We start from the raw sequence: 24,748 nt of genomic DNA, 5'->3' as shown, positions 1-24,748 counted from the left end.
GCACATCTGTGATATTATTTCTTCAAAATGACCATGACATCACACTGGCACAGCACAGTCCATTTCCTACCTTTGCTTTTGTAGCCAAGATGTTGGAGCCCATATATTACATCCTTGCTGTCAAATAAAAGTCAGGTACCGTCACAAATTGCAGTGATTCATTTCTAGCAATCTTCTAGCTCACTGTGCACCAAACAAAGGAAAAGGAAAAAAATGGATTTGATATCAGTACTTATTGCACATGTACTGTATGCTTGCCATTTTCTATGTTCAGCATATTTGTGCGGTTAGATAAAAACTCATATCTTGTGAAACAGCTTTTTAGGAAGTAAGAGAAATATTTTTTAAAATTTTGACATTACAGACATGACATTTCATGTTTTCATGACTAGATTTCATTGGATGATGATCAAGGAACTCAATTTAAATTGTGTATATACTGTAGGTTTAGTACAAATGGGGCGCTTATCATAAGGTGAGTAAGCTCTTACCACTGCAGAGTTATCTAATACAGCCTTTAGTAAACAGCATTCTGTCTGTGTCATATAAGGTTTTATTCCTATCTATAATACATGGTCTTTACTATTCTTGTTATAATTGTCTGTATGCGAGTCTTGTCAACTGAAAGCATTACTGGCCTTTAGAAAAATCTCTTTAGATGTTTCTAATCCTCACAAACCCAAACAAAGAAAGGATGTAGGGCACAATACTGTCACATAGGCTTTATATTGGCTGTGAAGAGGCTTAACACTTTCTGCTCTCCTAAGGGTACACCATTTGATACACTCTTTTGTCAGCTATATTCATCTGAAGTGCTTACAAACAGGCCAAAGGTTTAGATGATATCACATGGCCTCCATGTATTACTTTTGTGATGAGAAAATTGAGTGTTTTTGTTATCTTCGGCTCTAAACTCTGTTTACATAAATGTTTTTTTTGTAGGTAATTTGTTCAGTTTTAACAAATGGGAGAGTAGTCAAGTATATTGTTTTTCTCCAGATGTCTTTCAAGGTACACAGTAAGGACAAAAACACATAATCTGTTTGTTGTGTTGAGGTGAAAGCTCTAAGGATGGTCCTTTATGCAGAGGTTTTACACGCCCTCTTCATCTCCATACATCAACTCTAAAATAAGAAACTCTTATAACCAGACCCAAGAATATGAGTCAGAGACATAGCAGGGACAGAGTCCTCTGCTGTTGGCTGCAAGTACTACAGGTTGCTACAGTCCAGATTATTCAAGATGTGACAATCCAACAGGCATCCACACCATTGACACTTTAAATGTGTGTTCAATCCCTTTTGTTAATATGCTACATAGAGAGAAAGATGCTGTTTAATGCTTGAATATAATGGATACTGCAACTGTACAATGCAAATTGAAAATGTCCATTTCTAGTAATATGGACCCAGGAGAAAAACATTGGTAAAGAAATAAGACATCATCTTTACAGTAGATGCTTTTGGAAAGCCCAGTCACGCTGAAGTTAATATTATGATTACGTAAAGATCAATACGATTAGTTGTCAACCAGCATGTTGATTAAACTTCAAGTACGGATTTGTCACACTGTACCTCCACATTCAGATAAGGATAATTGCTAGACATGGTGGGATTAAGTGTGAGCAGATCAGGACTCAGCATTAACTTAACATATAAAGGGTCCCCAATCAATCTGTTGTCACTCAATTTAGACAGCTCAAGATAAAACAGGATGATGAAAAAGATGAAGAAATGTATCTATGTCAGAGGAGTGAGATAAAACCACGCATCACATAGACAGAGAGGCTGTGAGACAGATGGAGAGAGAGCGACTAAAGCAGTGACAAAAGCAGCAGACAACAATGTGTTCCCAAAGGTTTATTCTTTAAGAACAGGTCCTTGGACAGTATGAATACATCTTAATACACAATTTACTAAACTGTCCACTTTTCTTTCACTGAACTTCCAAGAAATAATAATTATTCCCTGCTGAAGGTTTGCCAACAGCATCAGGATTTGAAATGAACGACAGCTATAGTAGGTTTTCACCACATTCTTGCAGGGGAACCAACAGTTATTTCCATTTTCTCCATTTGCTTCTAAGTTTATAAATAGCATGAATATATAAAAAAATCAAGTATATGTAAACCAAATCTATATACATGTTAATACAAATGCAAACATCACTCATGTTTATGGTTTTCATATCATCTGTGCTGACAGTAGATATGTCCATCTTTTTGTTGGATGAAAAAACATAATTTCAACACCATCCCACCACTTCATGTAGTTAAATTTGAACAAATTGTGCTCTGAATGCAGGTGAATACGCAGGGTCTTTGATCATTTATTCCTTCCCTCCTACCGCTTTCCTTGGCAGCTGTGATAGAACACAATGACTCAGTGAGCCGTTTTTACTTGTTTCTTCTGTTTTTCACCTCAGTCTAAAAGGTTGCAACACGGGGCATTTTTGCATTGACATTTCTGCATATTATGATAAAATATGATTATTATTATTCATGTTTTTTCTTGTCAGTTTATTTATATTCTCAGCCTCACTCAAACAAATATTAAATTCTAAATTTAAAGTGACATTTGAGCTTTTTTAAATGTATTTTTCAATGGTACTCCAAAATTCTTGTTGTTTTCAGCTTAATATCAATATCTCTGTCCTGACATCAGTAATAATAAAGGGAGAATCATTCATCAGCTCATATTTCATGCTCAGTTTCTTGTTGCTGCACATTGTCATGACAGTCATTATTTCCTTTTGTGTGGGTCACTATCACATCAGCAAGTTCAGTCCTGGCCATTTGTAATAAAGCAAAGACAGAAAGAGGTGTTTGTTCCAGTCGATAGTTATGCATTCGTCCATCAGAATCTATGTTCTTGTGCCTCCTAAATATCATTCTATCAGTGTTTATTTCCAATAAAGTATCCCTTTTTCTTCTGTAGCTCACTCTAACAACCTGGTCTCATAACCATCATGATATCAACTAATGGCCCTCTGGCCAGAGCAGAAGGAGAGGGAGAGTAGAGGGTTTAGGGAAAGGGTTGATGCAGAGAGCAAGACGGGAAAAGAGGAATGAAAGATGGAAGATAAGAAGCAGTATAGAGAGAGAGAGATGGAGGAGGAATGGAGGAGGAATGGAGGGGGTGCAGGACTGTGGCTGAGCAACATGAAAGTGAAAGTGGGCCGCAGCTGGACTAAAGCTGGGGCAGACTGCTATTAACAGTGCGCAACAGTGTCGAGCAGGGACTGTAAAGTGTGCTTCATAGTCTGTGCCAACCTGTGCTCATCATTCCCCACACACAAGGCTTCTGCTGATTGGCAATCAGATCAAGTATTAACGATTCAAGGGGTGATCGTTTATTGTTTTTATTCCCCTGCCAATATTAAAGAACTAAACAGTAATAGAAAATAAAATCAAAAAATTGCTCCCAACTGTGCATTTACAGGACATGTTTCTGGTATGTGACTGTACTTCTTGATTTAAAGCAACCCATTTACCTTTTCCATTTGCCAATCCTGACAAGTGCTGTGCAATCTGACGTAACCCAGCATCTCCATCCTCCATATGTGTGCTCATCAAAGCTTTGCTCAGCGCATCAATGTCCACAGCATCCGGCCGCGTTGTGTTTTGGCTCTACTGCAGCTGCCAGAAACAATCCGCTGCCATTCCTGTGTGTGTGTCTGTGTCTCCAGTGGGTCTGTGAGCCACGTGCGACCCTGGCTATTTTCCCCACTCCGCTATCTTTATGCCTGTTTATGTATGTTTATATATTTCTGTTTTGCTGAACCATGCATCTCTGAAGTGTGAAACTCACTGACTGTATATAAATATTGACAATTGACTGAAAATGATTTTTTAAATATTAGATTAATTTGTTACTGACATAACACAGCAAAACTAGTTTTTCATGTTATTAATTAGAGAGATAGAGAAAGACTGAGAGAAGGAGAGAGGGAGATGACCTCATTCAAATCCTGCCCCCTTCTCTGTGATCATATACGCTGTCTTTTAATGCAGCCAAATTCACAACATAGTTCTTCTCCTTACATATTTTTCTGTTTCTTTTGTCAGATGTCGGAAGTGATGTGAAATTTGATCACAGACTCATTCACAAGTTGTTGCTCTGCAGATACAGATCGATAATGAAAATAATCGTTAGCTGCAGCCCTAGTTTACTTAAACATTCTCAAATATTCTTCTGCCAAAAAGCCACCGATTCTGTTTTCCCATTTCAAGGCATTTTTAATAAAGAAGTGGTAACCGAGGAAGGCAAATATAAAGGCAGAAAAGTTGCGTTTTGTGTGATCGTGGTATTTCATTTTGTATTTTAATGACCTAAGAAGTGTGCTATCTGACCAAATCAGTCAAATCTTGATTTGTTTTGGTTGTCCAAAGGTAATAATTGAGTTTGGCTTTTTAATGACGAGTTTTTGTTGTGGTGAGATTTATAGAACATGTATAGCAGTTACGACAGTCCACATTCTTCGTAATAGGGCATTTCTGTTATGTAAATTCTTGGTTGCTGTTGTTGCTCTTAGTGTCTTGTCACCCTATGTGGGCTGGGCACCATGTGGTTCAGATTGACTGATTATAAGTGAATCAGCACATTTTTAAATGTTTGTTCCCTGCGTAGTGCTAACTGAACTTGCAGGGAGTGTTGTTATTTTCACAAAGGTTAAAAGGTTAACCATCATGGAGTTCTATCCCATCATGAAAGGATTTTTGATGACACACTATCAGTGCCAGCTCTAGCCAAGGTGGTGCCTTAAGCAAGCTTAGAACATTTTTCAGGATTTGGACTGGACTGCCGGTCTCAAGCTGGGATCCTTATGAAATCCCCTGCAGTAGCACTTCAAATGTTGCAAGGAGTAGAAATCCTGTAATAGGTTCATAGATGTTTATAGACAGGATGACATGGACAATTAAAAAAAACATCCTCAGTTCATATTAGAATTTGTTGGACAATTAGTACATGCAGTGTCTAAAGAAATGAGAAACATGAGCCAGACTCTCTAAGAATAACAATTTGACAAGGCTGTATTAATGACCAAATGAAGCATGTTTGATTAGCATCTCCAAATCAGTTTTGTATGAGTCACACTGTGTGTATGACGGCGTGATATTTCTGGATCAATGTAGTTTTTATATTCAATGTTGCCTTTGGAGTCAGAAAATCACACTTTTACTGTTTTGTTTTTGTTGCTGCTTAACTGAAGTTAACTTCCAAATTTCAGCATTAGTCATACCAGAACAGTTCCCCTGCTGTGGCAGTATTATACAGACAAAAAAAAAAAATGTTTTTCAGCACCACAGAAAGACTGAACAGCACATTTTACTATTGTTTTGGGAAAAGGGTGAAAATACATGTATATACTGCTAGTTTCTAAAACTGGATGATCACATTTTCATCAGCATCACAGAGGACTGTTTCCAGCTGAGATTACATTAAACAGTGAAAGGAATGACATTTTAGTAGCACAGAGTAAGTGGCCAAGCAGAAAGGTGAAATAATAAATCAATAGGTACTAATCGGTATGCTGTCTAAGTTCACTGAACTTTGGATAGAAAGTCTTATTCAAATATGAATGTCTTTGTACATATGATTATATCTGTATATAAGACTGTAGGAATTTTGAGTCATATGTTCTGTATTATAGTGAAGAGTTAGCCATGGCAATTAGAGTAATTTTCTGCTGGTATAGTTTTCTTTCTGGCATATGTTTAAACAATGTAGCTACTCTATTTATGTGATCCCATTAAGTATAGAAATACAGCAGGTTAGACCTGTGTTTCAGCAGGAATCATGGTGAATAGCCCTTTCTTCTATGTGAGTATTACAAAGAGGAAGAGTGGACTTTTGTATTATAAATGAGATGAAAGATGGTAAAAGAGAAAGCTCCCACTTGGAAAACCTTTGCAGTATCACCACTTATAAAGTGATCTTCTTATTTACAAACACAGCAGACAGCTAAAATGACATTTCTGCACTGCAGGGAGTCTGAACAACTTTTTACTGGCACATTTTATAAAAGGAGGTGTTAGAGTTAAGCTGAGACAGCAGGGTGAGAGTAAGAGCCAATTTTCAGCAGCATACTTCAGCACACGGAACTCTTGTAAAATGTTCTGATGCTCAGTGTGGCGCTTTGGTAAGCTTTAACAAGTTATTTTTGGTCAGTAATATAATGTATGGAATGGACACATACATGCAATTGAATAGAAATAGTTTCCTACCCCAATTTGTGATTTTAACAGCAATGCAATATGGTATTAGTGAATGTTTTTGTAAGTTAAACAAACTTTGTTTAGCTGAAGTAGCTCATACATTTAGGAAATCCACTGAGGGAAATTGATTACAGTAAGACAAATGCGTAAGGACAGACTGCACTGCACTTCAGTTCATCCCATATAGTAACCAGAACAGAACGGGGCAATCTGTTCTTCAGCACAAGCCACAGTGGGCGGCTCTAATGCTATTTACTGGCAGAAAGTGCTGCTTTTGGTCATGTAGGACACCAACATATATCAAGATGTTTAACACCCTCTGTCCGCTACACAATGAGTAAGCAATTATTATGTGATACTTGTATGAATTAAAGCCCACATCTGTTGCAGCATTTGAGTATCACACTACATCATGCAGTACTTGCTGATCTCTCGGCTTACTCAGCGTACTGAATTGAAAATGCCCATAGAGTCACAGTGCCAGGATACTATGGTACTTTCCATATTCAACAGGGTTGGCAGTGGAAAAATGCTAATTGCAGGAGGTTAGCAGAACAAATAACTCCAATGATATGGTATGATAAGAGAGAGAGGGTAAAACAAGGTTGTGCCAGTACTGTTTTCCATAATAAAATGTGGGTTTTCAGTTTATTCCATGTTGTGCTACACAGTTTCAGTAACATAGAAGGTATTCTGACTTAGCATGTATTGAGATTTCAGATAGAGTGCATTTTATCTCTGTAGCTTCTGTCTGAGCAGTAAGCTGGTTTAATGTAAAAATGGCCTTCAGATTGGATAGTACAGCAAACCCAAGGACTGCAATAGAGCTACGATAGAGAGCAACAGGGAAGGGTTTTTATTGCTTTTGAGGAGTACTGATATAAAATTGCTTATCAGACAGCATGTCTATTTACCCAACATGCAACCAGTGTCATTGTGTTACTCTTGTTTGAAGACTGAGTAGTTTATGCATGCAGCCCTAGGATCAGTTTTAAAAACAGCAACAGCCATGCACGGCTCAAAAAGGTTTTGAGGCAGCGCCTTGTAAGCCCAAAGGAAAACCTAACAGTTACCATTGAGTTGTGAGGATGATAAAGACATGAATAAACAACCACACTCTTTTGGAAAGGTAAACAAAGTTTTTGTTGACTGAGATTTAAACCGACACCTCTGACCCATGATATCACCCCGCTGGCCACTGAGACCCACAAGCCAAAGGTACAGTTTTATGAAACGGGCAGGGTTAGCTAGTTGCCCCAAATCACATTTGATTGGATGAATGTATGTACAGTACATGTCCCTGATTTTAGGATGAGTCATCACAAATATACATAATATATACTTTATAAAGAGGAAGAGAAAACAAAGGTATAATAATATATAAATACTTAATCAATGACTAAAGTGATTGAAATGAATGATCAAAACTATTAATAAGTATCAGGTGATTCATATTTTAATTGCTTACAGCACTGTAGATCAGAAAAGAATAAGAAAAACATTTTTTAATTCTGATTTTTGGTTGGGTAGAGCAACAACAAAGATATGTGGTCTTGTATATCTTGAAGGGTACAGGATAGCATTGCTAGTTTCAGGGGTTCGTCTCCCACTGGGGTCACTCATGCTAAAAAAGATTCACACTCATGGAACTATAAGCCGCTTAGCATAAAAGCATCCACGAAATATCACATGTTAATGGCCTATATTACCATATTTTAGCTCCACTGACAGCGCACAGCTCCTTGTGCGGTTTTTTGACTGTGGTTGTGAATTTCCACCCATGTTGGACGGTTACTTGGATGTTTTCTGCAAATGCTTCCTCTCGCCAAATTCTCCATTACACGGTATAATAGAAACTGATCAGTTCACTGAATACGCTAAAGTTGAATGTTAGAAGTGAGACTTTTTTTCTCTGACATTGTATGTACTGAATACTGTAGAGTCCCGGCAGTACCTGATGGACAATTGGTTTGATCGGAAGCATACAGACAACCTTCATGTGGTGGGAACCCCACAGGCACAGCAAGTCATTGATGCTGTTCACTGTATATTTTCATTCCCACTGGGCATCATTTGCACAATGTATGCACTTATGGTGTTGTAAGTCACTTTAAATGGATTTAAATGATGAAATGTAGCACTCCTGACTTCAACAGCATTCATAGTGGAACATTCCAGTGCTGTGGGCTGTTGCAGACTGATAAAAAAGTCCCACTTTTCAACACTGCAGAGTGAATACTTCTCAGTTTTAACACTATATTGGAAATGTCCCATGCTGTTAACTGCTGGAGCCTAATAATAGGCTTATAGTGGAGATGATGTCATACAGAGAGACAATCTATATTGTGTATGACAGTCCTATATCCCAAAGCTGAGCATGAAATGGGTTTAACCCTTTCTGTGCACGTTAGCTAACCTTGCTAACTTACTGTATTGAGAATTTCTAAAATGTTGTTACCTCTGTGTATAAAATAGAATTTCAGTGCCTGTTACTATAAAGTAGATTGCAATTTGGACCAGACTTGGTACATCTTTTTAAATTATGGAAGGTTAGCAGTTTGTGAGGAACCTTTCTTTACATCTCTGGTTGTAGCGAAAACACAAGCATAAATTACCATGCTAGTGAACGTTTTCCCCCAAATCAGTCCCTCCCCACAAGCGCTTCACGGTGGGGTGTCACTTCACATGAAATCACACTTGCAGAGATGGAGGCCAGTCTGTATTTAGAAGATGGTATAAATAAACAGGTTAACATTGAGATACACTCACCACCCTCTGTAAGCAGGAAACAGGTGTCACCATAGATACTGACAGACACCTTGATTGCCCAGCTGTTCAATGTGCTGTTTTGCTCTTATCAAATATATAGCAGCAAGCCTATGATAAGAAATAAGTGACTCTTAAAAGTTTTATGCTTGCATGTACTAAGACAGTGGTAAAAGTGATTTTTCAGAACTTCACTGCAAATTGTGACTTTGTCTAAATCCACATTTAAAAGTTTGAGTGCATGGCCATTCCCTGGGATGTGTGCCTTTGTGTGGGGGTAGTGGAGTATGGTCGGTCTGCACCAGTGCACACTTGTAGCACGCTTCTATTCCACTAAGGAGGTAAAATGGGTAGGAGAAAGCCAGACAAGGACTGAAGTAGGGCTGGGCGATATGGCCAAAAAATTGTATCAGTTGTTTTCAAGCATGGGTTTGATTCATGACTTCAATCGATTTTTGATTGCCTGCAAAATGCAGGCTTGAAACATCAAATTTATTTAAGACAGTTTACCAAGAACAATACAAGACCTATATCACTAGCAGGGCTGTCGTCATTACACAAAAATACAGGTTATCCCACACAGCTATTGACTGTCAGTACCAGATGCTTCAACTAAGTAGATCATGGGCATCCAGTTTAATAATCAGTGTCAGAACAGACAGATCAGAAGTCAGCTCAATAATTGATCTACTGCTGTTTTGTTTTTTTTTGTTTTTTTTACAATACATCAGCCTGATATCTGCAGACTGCTGGTAGCCAGTGTTAGCTGCCTGCCAGATAGGGACAAAGAGAGGCAGATAGAGTACAATGTAGAATCTGGAGACTGCAAAAGCAATTTTAATTAATCGAATTAATTCTAGATATAGCCAAGCTCTAGACTGAAGCATAGCCATGATGTATGAATATTAAGCAGATTTGTACTAAATATACACTATATACTACAGTGTACTATAGTATACCATACTATATTACAAATGTTACTTATTTTAAGCCATTGTGAAAATTGTCATTGGTCTGCTTGAGTTTAGTTTCAGCACCACCAGTCTGGACAGCTCCAGTGCTTTATACAGCATAAGTCTTGCTGTACTGTACTGGAAAGAGAGTTCAGCACCATCACTTGGGGACAGTTCCCCAAAATGCTTCTGTTACTTTCTGACAAGAACCCTGTTATGAAAGTTATCCACAGTGGTTAAGGCTGTGGTAATTGTGTTTTTTTCCCCTTTTTTAAACTTTGCAGCTTGAATGCTGTGTAAAAACACCCTTTTTAACTCAGTAACAAAGAAAGGGAACAACAAGGAGGGGGCAACACTGGAATAACCAGTAGTAACATTTGCTTTAAAAGTATGTGACATCTTGTTTGAGTAAGATTTCCACCATTACATTATTGCCATGGGAAAATGTGTCTTTCTTCATTTTTACTTGACAGTCCTAACCATTAGATATACAAAGAGACAAGGAAAAGAGGGAGAGAGAGATGGAGGGAGAGAATGAAAGGGGGGAAAAAAGGTGTGTTCCTATAATTACCCTTGAGAATCTCCTCTCAGCACCCTGAGTTAGTTCAATACCCAGGCCCCAGGCTAGGATCTACCTTTTTCTCTCAGTCTTTCTCATGTTTCCTCAATCTCTCAATCTCTGCCTGCCAGTACCCATCCCATCTCAACCACCAAACCACCTCCTGGCCCCCCCCCACCCTACCTCTTTTCTTTATCCTCCTGGGTTAAGGGGAATAAAGGGTATAAAGGGATTTCATTTTATGGCTCACTTCACAAGACTTCATTTGAGTCCAGACATTTGATAGAGAGGTGAATATATTACTAATTAAAGACAGGCGGAATGGTGGGGGATCCAGATTCTAGCCAGCTGTTATATGCAAATATTGCAGACACAGTGCACACAGAAACACACTGGACACACAGACAGCATGCAGGTCAAAGCCTTGATCACGTCTTATCTTTACACAGCACACACCTTTTTGTTGCCCCTAGAGAAATGTCCCCAAACCCCACAAATTTAAAGAAGGATAAAGACCAACAACTCTTCACTCTTTCCTGTTCTTTTCACCTCACTCTTTGTTCTCCTCTTCTTGCTTTTCTCCACTTGCTGCCCTCTCCTCTGTTCTCTATTTTTAGATAAGGAAAACTCTGTGAGTGTATCAATTATTCACTTAAAGGTAGAGTCAGTGATTCTGGAGAAAGATTGTTCAACACATTTGTGCTTGTGCACAGGACAGGGGAAGTCATCAGAGCAGCTGTCTGTGTGAGGACATGTCAGTCTTCCGTCTCCAGCACCTGTTGAATGGTGGGGGAGGACTGGTGAACTGTAGAGAGAGAGATTGTGGCCAATTCACAAAGAAGGTGTTTTCTCACAGAGCAGATACACTTCCATTTTATTAAATGTATCAATCTACACTGAATCCGAGAGTCTCACAGAGACCCCCTGCATTATTGTTAAGCTTCGAGTCTGTTTCTGTCGCGTTTAGTGAAGCATTATCTAAGCAGGCAGCCATTTAAATCATACAAATATCCAGCCGTGTTTGAACTTATTAACCATATCAATGAATATAAATACAAACAGTTGATTTCTTCCCATGGAGATGACATTTGGTTCAGTAAATTTCTGCTGTCAGTCAGCCTAGTGAAGGCAGTTTGTCCGGCCACTGTCCTCTCAGCTCACCAGGAGCTGCAGCTGACAGACGGCTGCTTCTGTGGACCAAGACGCTGAATGCAGCACGAGTGAGAAGTGGAGAGGCGGAGAGTGTGGATGGACTGTTGTGCTCATATGAGACGTAATTTTTTTCCCCTGCTCGTTACAGCTGACACATCACTCTGGATTCCGCCATATTTCTCTTTTGAATGTTGCCTTGGCAATGCACGTCCATGAATTTGGAGGGCAGAGCTTCTGAAGAAGCACGAAGGGAGGGGTATATTTGTTTGGGTGTTTAGTTCAAATATCAACAACCTTTCTCCAGAATGACTGACTCTACCTTTAAGATGAGTGTGTGTGTGTGTGTGTGTGTGTTTGTGTGTGTAGGGAGAGGTAATGATGGTGTTTTTGTGCAGTGTGTGTGTGTGTGTGTATGTGTGATCGTATTGCCACAGTTAGATTTACGGTGGCTGGGAATTAGGCTGTCTTTGGGAGATAATGCCATGTTGTTTGGATGTGCTTGGGATTAGATTGGACCCTGTGATGCCCCAGAACACACCCCTCTCTGCCGCATTAGGCGGCCATTAGCAGGCAAAAGCCATGGGTAGGTGGACAGGCTGAAGTACCTCTAAAATATTGCTAGATAAACATAAAATATAAATAAATAAAAAGGGGCATCCAATTATTAGAAGAACAGCGGTAATTCATTGCTTTCCTGGCAAGGGTGGTGATAGATAGCCTAGCGTTGTTGGCTTTCGTGTGTGTGGCCTGACTCTAAACTATGCAAGGACCAAATGATTTTTCACTAAGATACACCTAATACCACTTATGTTGCAAAGAGAAGTGGGTTTGCAAGTACCAAACAACTACTCTGCGGAAGTCGTTTGCATCATCACACAAAAGGAAAATGGAAAGTAATCAACATTTGTTGACTGTTGAATTTGTGTTCTATTGTTTAAAGCAAGTTTGACACATGTCAACCCTGGTCTTCGTTAGCAGTTAAAACAAAAAAAAATGCTGCTTTGGTTTTGTTTATGGACACGCAAATGTCAGCTTGTGCTGATCTTTGTTCTGTTTGTTTTCTGTGTGAGAATAAATCATCTCTGTGGGTTGTTAGTGGCCATTTGAAAGCGTCTGATGGTACTCAGGCTTAATAATTGCTGTCTGGTCTTTTGTTCGGAAGCACGTACAAGCCAACACACATACACGTGTACACAGACACACAAAGAGGATGCACAGCAGGTTTGCTTCCGACACAGTAATGTTGGCTTTTACTGCCCTGCCACTTAATGGCTTCAGTGGCAAAACAGAAAGAGAGATATAGTTGCTCTACACACACTATATGCAAAATATGTGACATTAACTCGCGCACACAAATCCGTGTCCATGTGAATATACAGATACAGACCACCTCCATCTACTTTTACCTCCACAAGACAGACAATGTCCTTGAGAGCTAATGACAGCAGCAAGCATGCATACTAACAAGCCGCCCAGCTCACACCTGAATTACTCTTTGTCTCTCTCTCTAAGGTGTATGTGCATGTTTGTCTGCTTTTCCTTACCAGTGTGTATGTGTACTTTTAGGTTCGTAAGCCCATTAAAATGCTTTTACATATATCTTCTATAGCACCTAGATAAAATCTCACTTAGACTCCCACAACCCTAAACACTTCCAAGGTGACTCCTCTGCCAGCTTACACACATACATGGCAGCAGTCATTTTAGAACAAAGGAGGCGCTTACAGACTTATGAAATGCTTTTCATCTTGTTATTAGATATTTTTGTTTTATTCACTTTGTAATTAAAGGTATAACAGTAAACATGGATGGCAGAAGTGAAAGTATAACATACAGAAGATGTGGTATATTGTTTGGGAATTAAAATCAAATATATGGTACATAGCAGTCCTGACAGTTGTAAATTCAATCAAGTGATTAATCAATCAATCAATCAAAAGGGTGGTTTTCACTAACAATAACAGTGGAAAAACACCTTTATACATTCCTGCTGTACTTGCAAGTTTTAATAAAGATTACGTGTCCCAATTTTGTTCAGGCTTTTGTCTGTTACACTACTGCACTTTATTTCCATTTTGATTGATAGCGCTTAAAATAGAATTTGTGTATCCTATAAAGCTTGTATATGCTTTTGCTATGAAAAATGACTCCTCATTCAATATTTGTAAACTTGTACAATATTTATATTTATAAATGTTTATCTCAGAATGTAAAAAAAATGGCTCCGGGCTCGTTTCTGTCATTTTACTGGAAGAGAAATTCTATGCGTAAATTGGATACTCACTTTTTGCAATGTGTTTGACAAGAGATTTATTTTATGGCAATAGCAACAGCTACAAACAAGAAAATGGTGTGTTGGGCCAAATACATGATATTTAGCAGTGTAACTGTGTAACAGAGTTGATATGTTATTCAGTAGGTTTTACAATGTTGCTGTCGACCTCTTAAGTGATTTAACAAACTGTATATACTTGCTTCATCCATAACTTCTTTCTTGACAAGGTGAAGATGCATTCAAGAATGGAAATGGGAAACTCTATATTGAAGTGGATACAAAAAAAATGCTTCTTTAGGTAATGTGCACTTTTTCTGTTATATCTACAGGAGATAATACATGTGTATATATATGTATATTTGGGATCATTTTATTTATCATACAGTAATGTTGAGTATCTATACCATTATTCACTGAACATCTCCATCAGGTACACATGATCAGTTGTCAAAAGTACCCACTCTATCAAAGGTACAGTGTGAATTGTTTGAACACTAAGGGAGCTGTAGAGAAAAATTTCACATGTGAGTTCTCTGTATTGTTGGTGTTACGTGTTTTACTAACATTTGACAGACATGCACCCTAATCTCAATGTGTTGCACACATTTCTGCTTGCTGCATGTGTCTACAGTTAGCTGAAGTAATATGCAGGAAAAAGGTAGCAATATCCTAGTAGAAGAGGAAATGAAGAAGACTACAAACAGATGTAAACAATGCAGTTTTCTAAATATTAAAATGTTGGATGTGGTAAGACATACAGTCAACCTGTTTGTTTGTCCTTAAGGTCACACAAGTGACTGATGGTCAGACAAAGTGAGTACGTTAAACATCACTTTCAAATAGTACACTGACATGTGAATTTGTAAGTATTTTTTGATATTTTTGACTATCATTAACTAATCAAGAAAAAAATCTATAGCAGAAATTATTGTGATTGTGATTGATACAAAGCCTAGTAGTTAATGTTGCATTAGGGACACAAATGGACCTATGAGACACTTTCTCTTTTTTTGTGTATGGGTATATGTGCTACAAATACAGACTTTGTGCATTTTTGTGTGTGTGTGTGTGTGACAGAGAGGTTACCTGAGTAAATTCTGTGTCCATTGCCCTAATTTTTAAGAAGCAATTTTACCTTTTTAATTTTATTACAGTTACCAACAGTAAAAGCTGAGAAAAAGTCTCACTGCTGGTGGTGACAATGGATCCTCGGGGGACTGAGTATACTAGAAAGTGGAAAAGCTCTGCAAAAGTAAAATATTGCTGTAAGGCATTAATAGAATGTAAAATTTCCATTACTCAAATGGTCTTACACTAAGGACTAAGGATTAATCCTATGGTGTTTTCATTGAAACAAGATCAAATTCTCTAGTTGGGTAAACAGAGAGGTAAATAATAAAGAGGATGAGCACATAGAGTAGCCAACACTGCTGCTGTAATGTGAAAAACCACAAAATTATTTTTATCCATTCCCACTGGAATTGAAGGTTTATATAAAACGTCAATGAATTTTACCGTCGTGTCCCTAAAATTGCATTTTGTAAATCGGAGGATGTAATCTGACAGTAATAACCCGCACATATGTGAAGTATAAGTCTATTTACCGCTGCCAGATACATGTGTACGTGTATTCATTGCAGGGTCACAGCATACATACCCATTCATCAGTATCCACACTGTTCTCAGCTACTAGTACACCAATGATAGAGGGATTATAGTGAAGAATCAATCCTCAGCCAACACAGGGGATAGATATGGAGGTCTGAGTGTCCAGTGCCCATCTTGTGCAAGACTTTCCTCTTTCAAATAGGAGATTTCCAGAAATGCATGAACCGTGTGACGCAGGGATGCAATCGTCTGAGTGTCGTTCAAGGTTACACTTTCTCAGTGTCTTTGCTCAGCAGCAGTCCAAATATTTTCCAACATGTCAGACATTTAAACATTAACCTCCAAGGTCTTACTTTATTGGAGGCTTCACAATGAACAGAAGAATCCAGTTTATTACTGATTATTTCATGACGCTAAATGCTGATAAATGTAAAAGAAGGTCGAGCCTTCTCTATTGATGGCTTTTCATGAATTAGTCATATCAAATTATGAAAGTTGTATTTCTGCTAGAAAGTTAATATAAGAGTATTTGGTTATGGATGTCTGAGTGCCATAAATTCAAATAGTGTGTGTGTAATAAAAGATGTAAAAGTCATGCATATTAATCAAAGGTCTTCTCACTTGTTTAAAATGTTTCAAAGGTACGACAAAAACCAAAAACCTCTTCAATCTGCAAAAAGTGAAAAATCAATGGCATGCCTTGTTACGCCTGTCTTCTCCCAGTGTTCAAGAGTCATTTCTTCAATATCACCGATATCCAGACCACATCTTTTATTTCATTTTGATGCAAGCACAAACATTGGATATTGTTGCCTTTAAGTATTTTATCTTGTTTTCATCTTCCATTTTTCCCTGCACAATATCTTCCTTTTTTCTTATCTCCTGTTTTTTCAGCTACGGCTCACTCACTGAAGAGATGTTCCCCTTCAACGTGAGTGGTAATATAAACATTTAATAATCAATAGCTTCAAAAAAAGTAGAGGTGAGAGCAGCTTTCACAGCATCAGTATCACTGTCAGTTTAATCTCCCGTTCCTTGAATGCGTACAAAACAGTCAGTCCAATGGTAGCCTGAGGATCCAAACCCTCCTAATCCCTAATCCAAGGTCTGGGGCAGATTAAGAGGAACCCTGGGGACTGGCATCCTTCAGGGAGGCAGGGATGGATAAATGGATGAGTGGGGTGTGCGGATAGATGGACATAAGGATAGTTAGAAAGAAAATAACTTTTAGAGGAATGGAGATGGATAGATGGATGGATGGATAGAGGAAAAAAATCCTGTCCCATTTTTTAAAAATGTGAGTGAACTGAACAATAGTACTGATCAATGGGACAATGATGCAGGATTCTCCTCAAATCACACACCATCAGAGAAAGTCATTGTTACGATGTAGCTGATGTAAAATTGTCAAATCAGTCCTCAGTTGATGAGCGAGATCACCGCATATATCATGAGTATGATAACCAACAGGCACCCCCTTTTACTGCTGCTCAAGTGAGTGGATAGCTGGTGGATGTCTGCCCGAGCTGACCATGGCAGAGCTAAGGTTGGCAGATTTCCCCCTCTCTTCATCTGTCTGTCTCACCGTCAGACTCCCCTCTGCATCCCTCCGCCCGCCCTGACAGACACATCTCGTCTCTGTCTTTCTCAAAAGTAATGCCAGACAGTAGATGCGCGCCCCTGCTGCTCATAGTTGCTGCCTCTTTCTCTCTCCTGGGTCTCCTCCCCCTCTCTCTCTTTCTCTCTCTCTCCCTCCCTTCCCTCCTCTCCTCTCTCTCTCTCTCTCTCCCTCTCTCCCTCTCCCACACGGACGCGGCATACCTCCTCTTCACCAGCCACCGTGCGTGCTGGGGCTAACGCGAGTACCCGCATACGGAGTGCGGAGTGCGGACCGCGGAGTGTCGTTGCGCGCATCCTCTGTTAATTTTTTGTCCAGATAGCCTAGCCTGCATTTTCCCTTCCTGACGCAGAAAAGAAGTGTGGCTTTGGAGCTCTCTTTTATTGTGTGTGTAAGAACCCTCTCCATCCCCGTCTTTCTACAGGAAACTAGAGACAATTTCGGAATATGGTACCTCTTTATTTTAATGCCATGTGACAAGGCTTTTCATCATTTGGCATTTGTTTCCCCTCCAACAAAAGTCGCTTGGTTCGTCTGTGTATTCTGGCGTTGGTGATATCGAAAGACGGGCTAAGTGAAGGAAAAATAAAAAGCCCCTGGGAAAAATGGAAGTTTTGGCCGTTGGCTTGGTCCGCTGAGGCTGCTGCTGCTGGTGGTTTGGTGATTGGTGCAGGGGGGGGGGAACTGCGTCGCCAGGTCTGAAAGGCTGGGAATCACGGGTCATTATAACAGGACCTGCATTTCAAGATAACTAGCTTTTCCCCTCCCGTTATCGAATGGTTACAGATTTATTCCTTTAAATCAGCGGACACATCACCCAGCTCCTCAATTCGTCTTAACGCGTCGGCGTTTGGATGCGGTTGGTTTTCTCTGCGGCTCAGCGCCTCTCTGCTCGCCCAGAATATGATTTAACGTTGGGAGGAATTTCAACAGGGCATCACTCCGTGACTACCCGGGAATCTCTACTTATTTTTCCTCTACAGACAAGCATCACACTCTAACGTCAAGAGAAGAAAATATCAAGGCAGAGATTACAGGGAATTTCCTTGACCGCCCTACAGATGGACTAAAAAAAGAAGCTTCGGGTTTTCGGGATTTCAACTCTGTTCGCTCTCACTCAGAGAGCTGTGGTTTTCTTTGGTTTTGGGGGGGGAATATCTTTGGACAACATGAAAGTTATCTCGGCTATGTTGCTCATTGCCGTTTTTTGGAGCCAGGAGTGGAAGTCGGCGCTCTCGGATTCAATCATCCACATCGGTGAGTTCCTGCGCTTTTTTCCTCATCTAATTCTCGGCCACAATAAGGCTCTCTGTGCGTCTCTCAGGAAACAGATTGGAGGTTTCAGCTTTGATATGCGCTGCGCTGCTTGAATCACGGCATTGCTGACGATTTCTTTGACGCCCTCTGCTATTTAGTGGGATTTTCTATGAATGTAGATTATTGCTTTCACGATGGAATTACCATACTTAAAATAGGTTTCCAGCTGAATATTTGGCACATCCACTTCATATTACTGGGATAATAACCAACTTATATGTACCTATAGCCTGTTATGCGCCATTGTGGATAATCGTTGCAGATGAAGTTTGCATTTGAGTTGGGATATTATTGAGCATTAAATGCATATGTAAACTGTAGTACTTGATATAGGCTTTATAGTCGTTTACTTCAGGTGGTTGTTAATATCATTAACAGACACATGAATTGATGGATGAAGGCAGGAAATGCAAACTAAAGAGTCTGCACTTACTGAGTGCAACGTACCTCAGAATTTCATATATAATGGCTGTGTGAAAAACAGGTGGTTTGGGATGGCGTGATGTTGCCCTGCATGGCAGAGGGATTATCCGGGGTGGCAGCAGATTTTCTACTTACATTTTCCTGAAGCACAATGGCATTACTACCTTCCATCGTACTGCAGTGCCAGGAAAAAAAGACATTTGTGTTCTAACGTCTTTTCTGCCGTCCACCACCACCGGCAAAGTGTGGCACTGTTGTGTTAAGTGTGATTTCGACATCAGGGAGCGTATTCTTGCAGGCGGTGTGTAGCAGCGCCTCTGGCTCTGGCTATGGATTGGGAAAGAGAGAGAGAGAAGAGAGAGAGAGAGAGAGAGAGCGATGACGCTGGAGAGCGTGTCTTGCAGGATGAGATGAGGACGCGAGGTGGTGGTGGGCACACATGATCGTTGCACAACTCGGTGGCCTCGAATGGGCAATAGACCAGAGAGAGAGAGAGAGAGAGAGCAGTGTGTAGGTGCGTGCCTGAGAGTGACGTCCAATCACACACGCACGCACACACACGCACACACACAGACACCAGCAGAAAGATAAGCACCTGTCCATGTTGAACTGTTTTTTGACTGCATTATGCACATGGCCAAGACCACATCCATATTTCAAGACATATGCACACTCAAACACACATGTAACACGTTACAACCCACCAATCTAACCCTGCTGCATTATGCTGGCAGGGGGGATGGGACTGGCCAATTTGATCCATTTAGACCCTGGCCAGCTGATTTACAGAGCAGACCCCAGGCCAATTTAGCCGCTACCTGGACATAGTCTGCCAGGAGCTGGATCAGTCTGAGGTCTTCTCTGGGCTGCAGACCAAGGGGACGTTTCATATCAGACTTACAACAGCAGCTTGGCCAAATGAATGGGATTTACACAGGTCGAGCTGACTGTCGAGTGAATGTGTATCATCTAATTTGCAGGTAATGAAAAATGCAGGTGGTATGCCAATCAAACCAAATATTACAGAGAATGCCAGTGATGAACTCATAGTTTAACTGGTTTCCTTATTGTAATTGTTTTTTTTTGTGGGAAGATATTAAAATGATCTATCTTTGTGCAGCAGGTAGGCTTGAGGAGTATTTGTCATGTCACAAGTGTGCAGAAGCCTCATCTTACATCCAGAGTTGTATGCTGTGGCTCTGACACTGAGGGGGGGCGACAGTATAATCCACTGGTTAGACAGATCACCCTGTGACTGGATGTTTTGATCCCAGCAGCAGCCACATGTTCTGCAAGTGTCTCACAGCAAGGCATTGAAATCTTACCTGCTCACTGACTGTAAGTTGATTTAGATAACAGCATTAGCAATGTGACTAAAATCCCTTGGTTATGAGACATTTATCTTACCAAGAATAAGACAGAGACCCTCAGCTATGTAGGCCCACTGCACTGAGGTTCCTGTCAGCTACTGAAACTAGGTCAAGGTTTTCTATATGCTTTCTATCTAGGCTAATTGGGACTATAATGCAGTTTCCAGATGTGTTGTCTCACTGACTATAGGTTCTCAGTATAGACTCACAATAGCATGTAACCTAACTGATGATCTTGGCCAGTGAATAGACAATGAATGTAGACTAAATAACAAATAAGAACATTTAAAATATTCTTGATCAGTGCCCAGAAAAAAGCCACCCATACAGACAGCATACTTAATAACAAACAGTTCTTTGATCCTATTCAGCACCCATGTGTTTATCTGCCTGTCTATATTTATACACAGAGAAAACAATAAAGGTGGATAGATAAAACATGAGGAATGGTATTAAGACCAGTCAGTGGGTAAAATTAGGCTGTACAGACATGGGATTTACAGAAGTAGAAGCTCTCAAATCACTTCCAGTTTGCAACATAATCCATACAAATCCCAGATATATGTTTGAGGGGCAAATTTAGTGACATGGATAATGAGAAAACCCAGCTATTCCTCCTTGACCCTGTAGTGGAAACCAGGCCAGTGAGTGTTTTCCAATTAGTAGACTAGGCAGTGAAGACAGTGTCTAGTTTATTGGTTGGCTGAATTTATTCCTGGTTAGTTACAACTCTATTTAAGCAGTGCATTAATACTTTTTCCCTCAGTATAAACAAGTGTGTGTGTATGTAAGCGTTTGTGTTTGTGTGTGTTAAGAGGACAAAGGATCAGCGTGGGCGGTTGGTGTGATTTCAGTCATTGTGTCTTCTCTCTCTGCCCCACACCTTATTTCTAATCAATAGTTCATTTCCCTGCTAGCCTCAAGTACTTTGAATCACAATATAAGGTTATCACCCCAAAAACAATACTTCTCTTTTCTCATTCTGCCTTTCTCTCTCACTCTACCCCCCATCAATTCCTCTTTATCCTCACTTCTGCAGCAGACCTGGGGAATTGCAGATAAACCAGGCTATGGATATAGTGGAAACAAATGCAGGAAGGAGTATTATGATTGGTATTGTTTTTAAAGAAGTAGAAGCTATGTACAATGTAGTGGTATCTGCACGTCAGAATTTCACATTTTGCAAGAGGATATCATTTATATTCGTCTAGACTTTCGGTGTTTTTTCCACTCCTATCTTCTCTCTTACTCATACAATACAATGCTGACCTGTCTATGTGTGAGTTTGTATGTGCATCATATTGACTTAGGACTGCATGAGAAAGAAAAAAAGTACTATACCCAGTAGGCGCATCACATTGCCAGAAGTAATCCCTCTTTAATCTCTTTGTTGCTGCTAAAGATGGAACGGGGGAAAAGAGAGGGAGAGAGATAGACAGGCAAAGAGAGATGTATATCAAGGCAAGACAGCTTTATTTGTATAGCACATTTCATACACTGGGGCAATTCAAAGTGCTCTACAGAGTAATAAAAAAAGTAAAGGTAAAAAACAATAGATACAAAAGATAAAAACCTTAAAAAGTAAAATAGTGCAATTCAGACCCAGTGAAATACAAAGATAAAAGAACACAACAAATACTCCCACTTTTACATCCACTATTATCTCCTCTCCTTCCTGATCAGATATTTACATCAGATCTCACTCCCTAAGGCATAGATTCTACTCTTGGTCAAAAACCTCACAATTCACAGATGGATGAGAATCATACAGGGTAAAGCTCTGCCCCCCCAACCACCCACATATAGTGTTCACTCATGCGGAAGTAAGCATTACCCAGACAAGACGAATGAAAATTCGTACTTGCCCGTGTCAGCTCTGTTGGGATCCTGAACAGAAACAATTAAATTAAGATATTTAAAAGCTAAAATGACATATTTTTTAACCATTACAGGGTAGAGTAGGTAGTGTAAAATAGGGACGTTTTTAGCTTTGACTTAAAAGTGATCAGAGTCGAGGCTTGTCTAATATCATCTGGGAGGTTATTCCAGGTCTGTGTTGCATGATAACAAAACACTGCTTCACTGTGTTTTGTTCTTACTCTTGGGACAGCCAGTCGGCCAGCCCCAGATGTCCTAAGGGTCCTAGAAGGTTCATATGGCACAAGCATGTCAGAGCTGTATTTGGGCCCAGAGCCACAGAGTGATTTGTAGACAAGCAGCAAGATTATGGAATCAATTCTCTGAGTGACTGGTAGCCAGTGTAAGGATTTTAGAACTGGTGTAATGTGGTCGTATTTCCTAATTTTCGTCAGGACCCTGGCAGCGGTGTTCTGAATAAGTTGGAGTTGCCAAAGAGCTTTTTTTGAAAGCCCTGTGAACAGACTACTGGAAATAAAGATGTGGTTAAGCCTTATTAGGTCTTACTCGGACATTATTCCTTTGACTTGCAATATTTTTAGCTGGTAGTAAGCAGACGAAGTCACTGATTTGACGTGGCTATTGAAATTTAAATCTGAGTCCAGGATAACACCAAGATTTCTGGCTTGACTTTTAGTTATGGGAGACAGGGAGTCAAGGTGAGAGCCGACATTCTGTCTTTCTTTCTGTGCTCCAAAGACAGTTATATCAGTCTTATCTCTATTTAGTTGGACAAAATTTTACCACATCCAGTCATTAATGTCTTGGATGCAGTGACACAGAGATTCAACAGGTCCATCGTCACCTGATGTAAGTGATATGTAGATTTACGTGTCATCTGCATAATTATGGTAGGCTACTTAATTACTCTGTGTGATTTGGCCTAAAGGAAGCATATAGACATTGAACAAGAGAGGTCCCAAAGTGGACCCCTGTGAAACCCCTGCAGGTCATCAAAAGGAATGAAAGACAGAAAGTAAAAGCAGGGGGAACAAAAGTGAGAGAAACTGTACTTTTTGTTTTCATCTCTACCATTTTTAGCTGTCTATACTGCAAATCTCTGCCATCCTATCGTGTAGTTGCCATTATTTCTGTGATATTAACAGCAGTGAACAGCAGACGTTTTCATCTTGCACTGTCGAGGCATTAAATGTGATTTGAGCTGCTGAGGAGCTGGCATCACTGCCTCATCCTTGTCTCTCTCTCTCTCTCCCTCTCTTTCTCTGTCTCTATCCCTCTTTCTCTCTCTAATGATCAGCATGCAGAAGGAAGGGGGGAGTCCGCTTGCCTGTTAGCCCTCTCCGCATCGTGTGCTGCATGGCAATGGGCCGCTGCTTTATGAGGGTCGTTCGTATGGATTCTGCACATGTGTGTGTCTGTTAGAGAGAGATATACAGATAGACAGAGAGCGTGGCAGTATGTGTGGTTGTGTGTGCTCTTGATTAGTTACACTCAAAAAGTCACTGTGATTTATGCAGCCAGATTAAGTCCTCACTTCGGAGTCACACTGGTTTTTAGCCATGCAGTGTGTCAGAGTGCATCCATTGGCTCACCATGCATCAGAGATGAGAGAGAGAGAAGCCAGCGAGAAAGCCTGATTCAAGTCATGTTTGGCCCACTTCTCTCTCTCTCTCTCTCTCTCTTTCAGGCACACACATACCAATCACTTAGATACAGTATATTGGATTTGTCCAGGCTCTACTTCATGAGTTTTAAAGCTTGGTCTGAGCCAACAGATTAATATCATTCATAGCTGTTCACACATTTCAAATGCCAAGGGCACGGAATATTCAAATGAATATGAAATGGCTCCATGTGACATGATGTCTTTATTCACCACAGCCACATATTACAGATGCCTCCGTGGTTATGGTCTTTGTCTCGCCTTTTTGCTCCTGGCTAGATCACAGCAAAATAGTAATTGAATGAATGGAGTCTTGGATGAAAAGGAAAAGATGGATCACTAGATTTCCTTTGTCTTCCGATTCAGTCAGCATTTTTAAGCCAATAGAAGCTGTGCAATTAAAGTTGGAAGTGAGTCTGTTAATTCCTGAGATTCAAACAATATTCAGAGCCATTTTTGGCACAATTTTTGTCGTGACATTCTCTTTCATTCTTTTGCGGTGTGGCCTGCAACAATCTGATCTATCTGATACATCTGAAATCATAGTTGAAGACTCAGTTGGCTTCATTTATCTTGCAGTACACTGGGACATTTGTACAGGACACACTGTAAATAAATACATCAGAGAACAGTTCATACTATGTAAATTAGTTTTTACCATTTGGCACTACTAAATAATGTCTGGCCCAGATTTTTGTTGAATCATTGATAAATTAGATTCATTACTGTCATCTCATTTTTAAAAGCAGCTGTGCAACACTTCTCAAGTATTTCCTTGCTGTGACAATATATAGTGGGAAGACTGAAAAGGAAACTGAGCAGAGGAGGAAACACAGAAAAGCAGATCCTGGAGGGATTCAGTCTAACAGGTCGTGTTACCTCTGCAGTCATTTTTTAAGTCGTAGACACTTCATTCAAGGATTTCACAAAGCATTTAAAGTTTGATGTT

At 39.9% G+C, this 24,748-nt stretch overlaps 1 protein-coding gene across 1 annotated transcript in view; it reads left to right on the top strand.

Annotated features, from left to right (window-relative positions):
- Positions 1-17,943: 17,943 nt before the first annotated feature.
- Positions 17,944-24,748, top strand: part of grid2 (glutamate receptor, ionotropic, delta 2) — a 554,413-nt gene continuing 547,608 nt past the window's right edge. Inside the window, exon 1 of the mRNA XM_042421919.1 lies at positions 17,944-18,405. Coding sequence (XP_042277853.1) covers positions 18,318-18,405 — 88 coding nt within the window. The 5' untranslated portion in view covers positions 17,944-18,317. The remainder of the gene's footprint in view (positions 18,406-24,748) is intronic.

Source organism: Thunnus maccoyii, chromosome 9 (assembly GCF_910596095.1).
Source record: "Thunnus maccoyii chromosome 9, fThuMac1.1, whole genome shotgun sequence".
NCBI lineage: Eukaryota > Metazoa > Chordata > Actinopteri > Scombriformes > Scombridae > Thunnus > Thunnus maccoyii.
The sequence above is the reverse complement of the archived record's forward strand: the minus strand, read 5'-3'. Positions and strand labels throughout refer to the sequence as shown.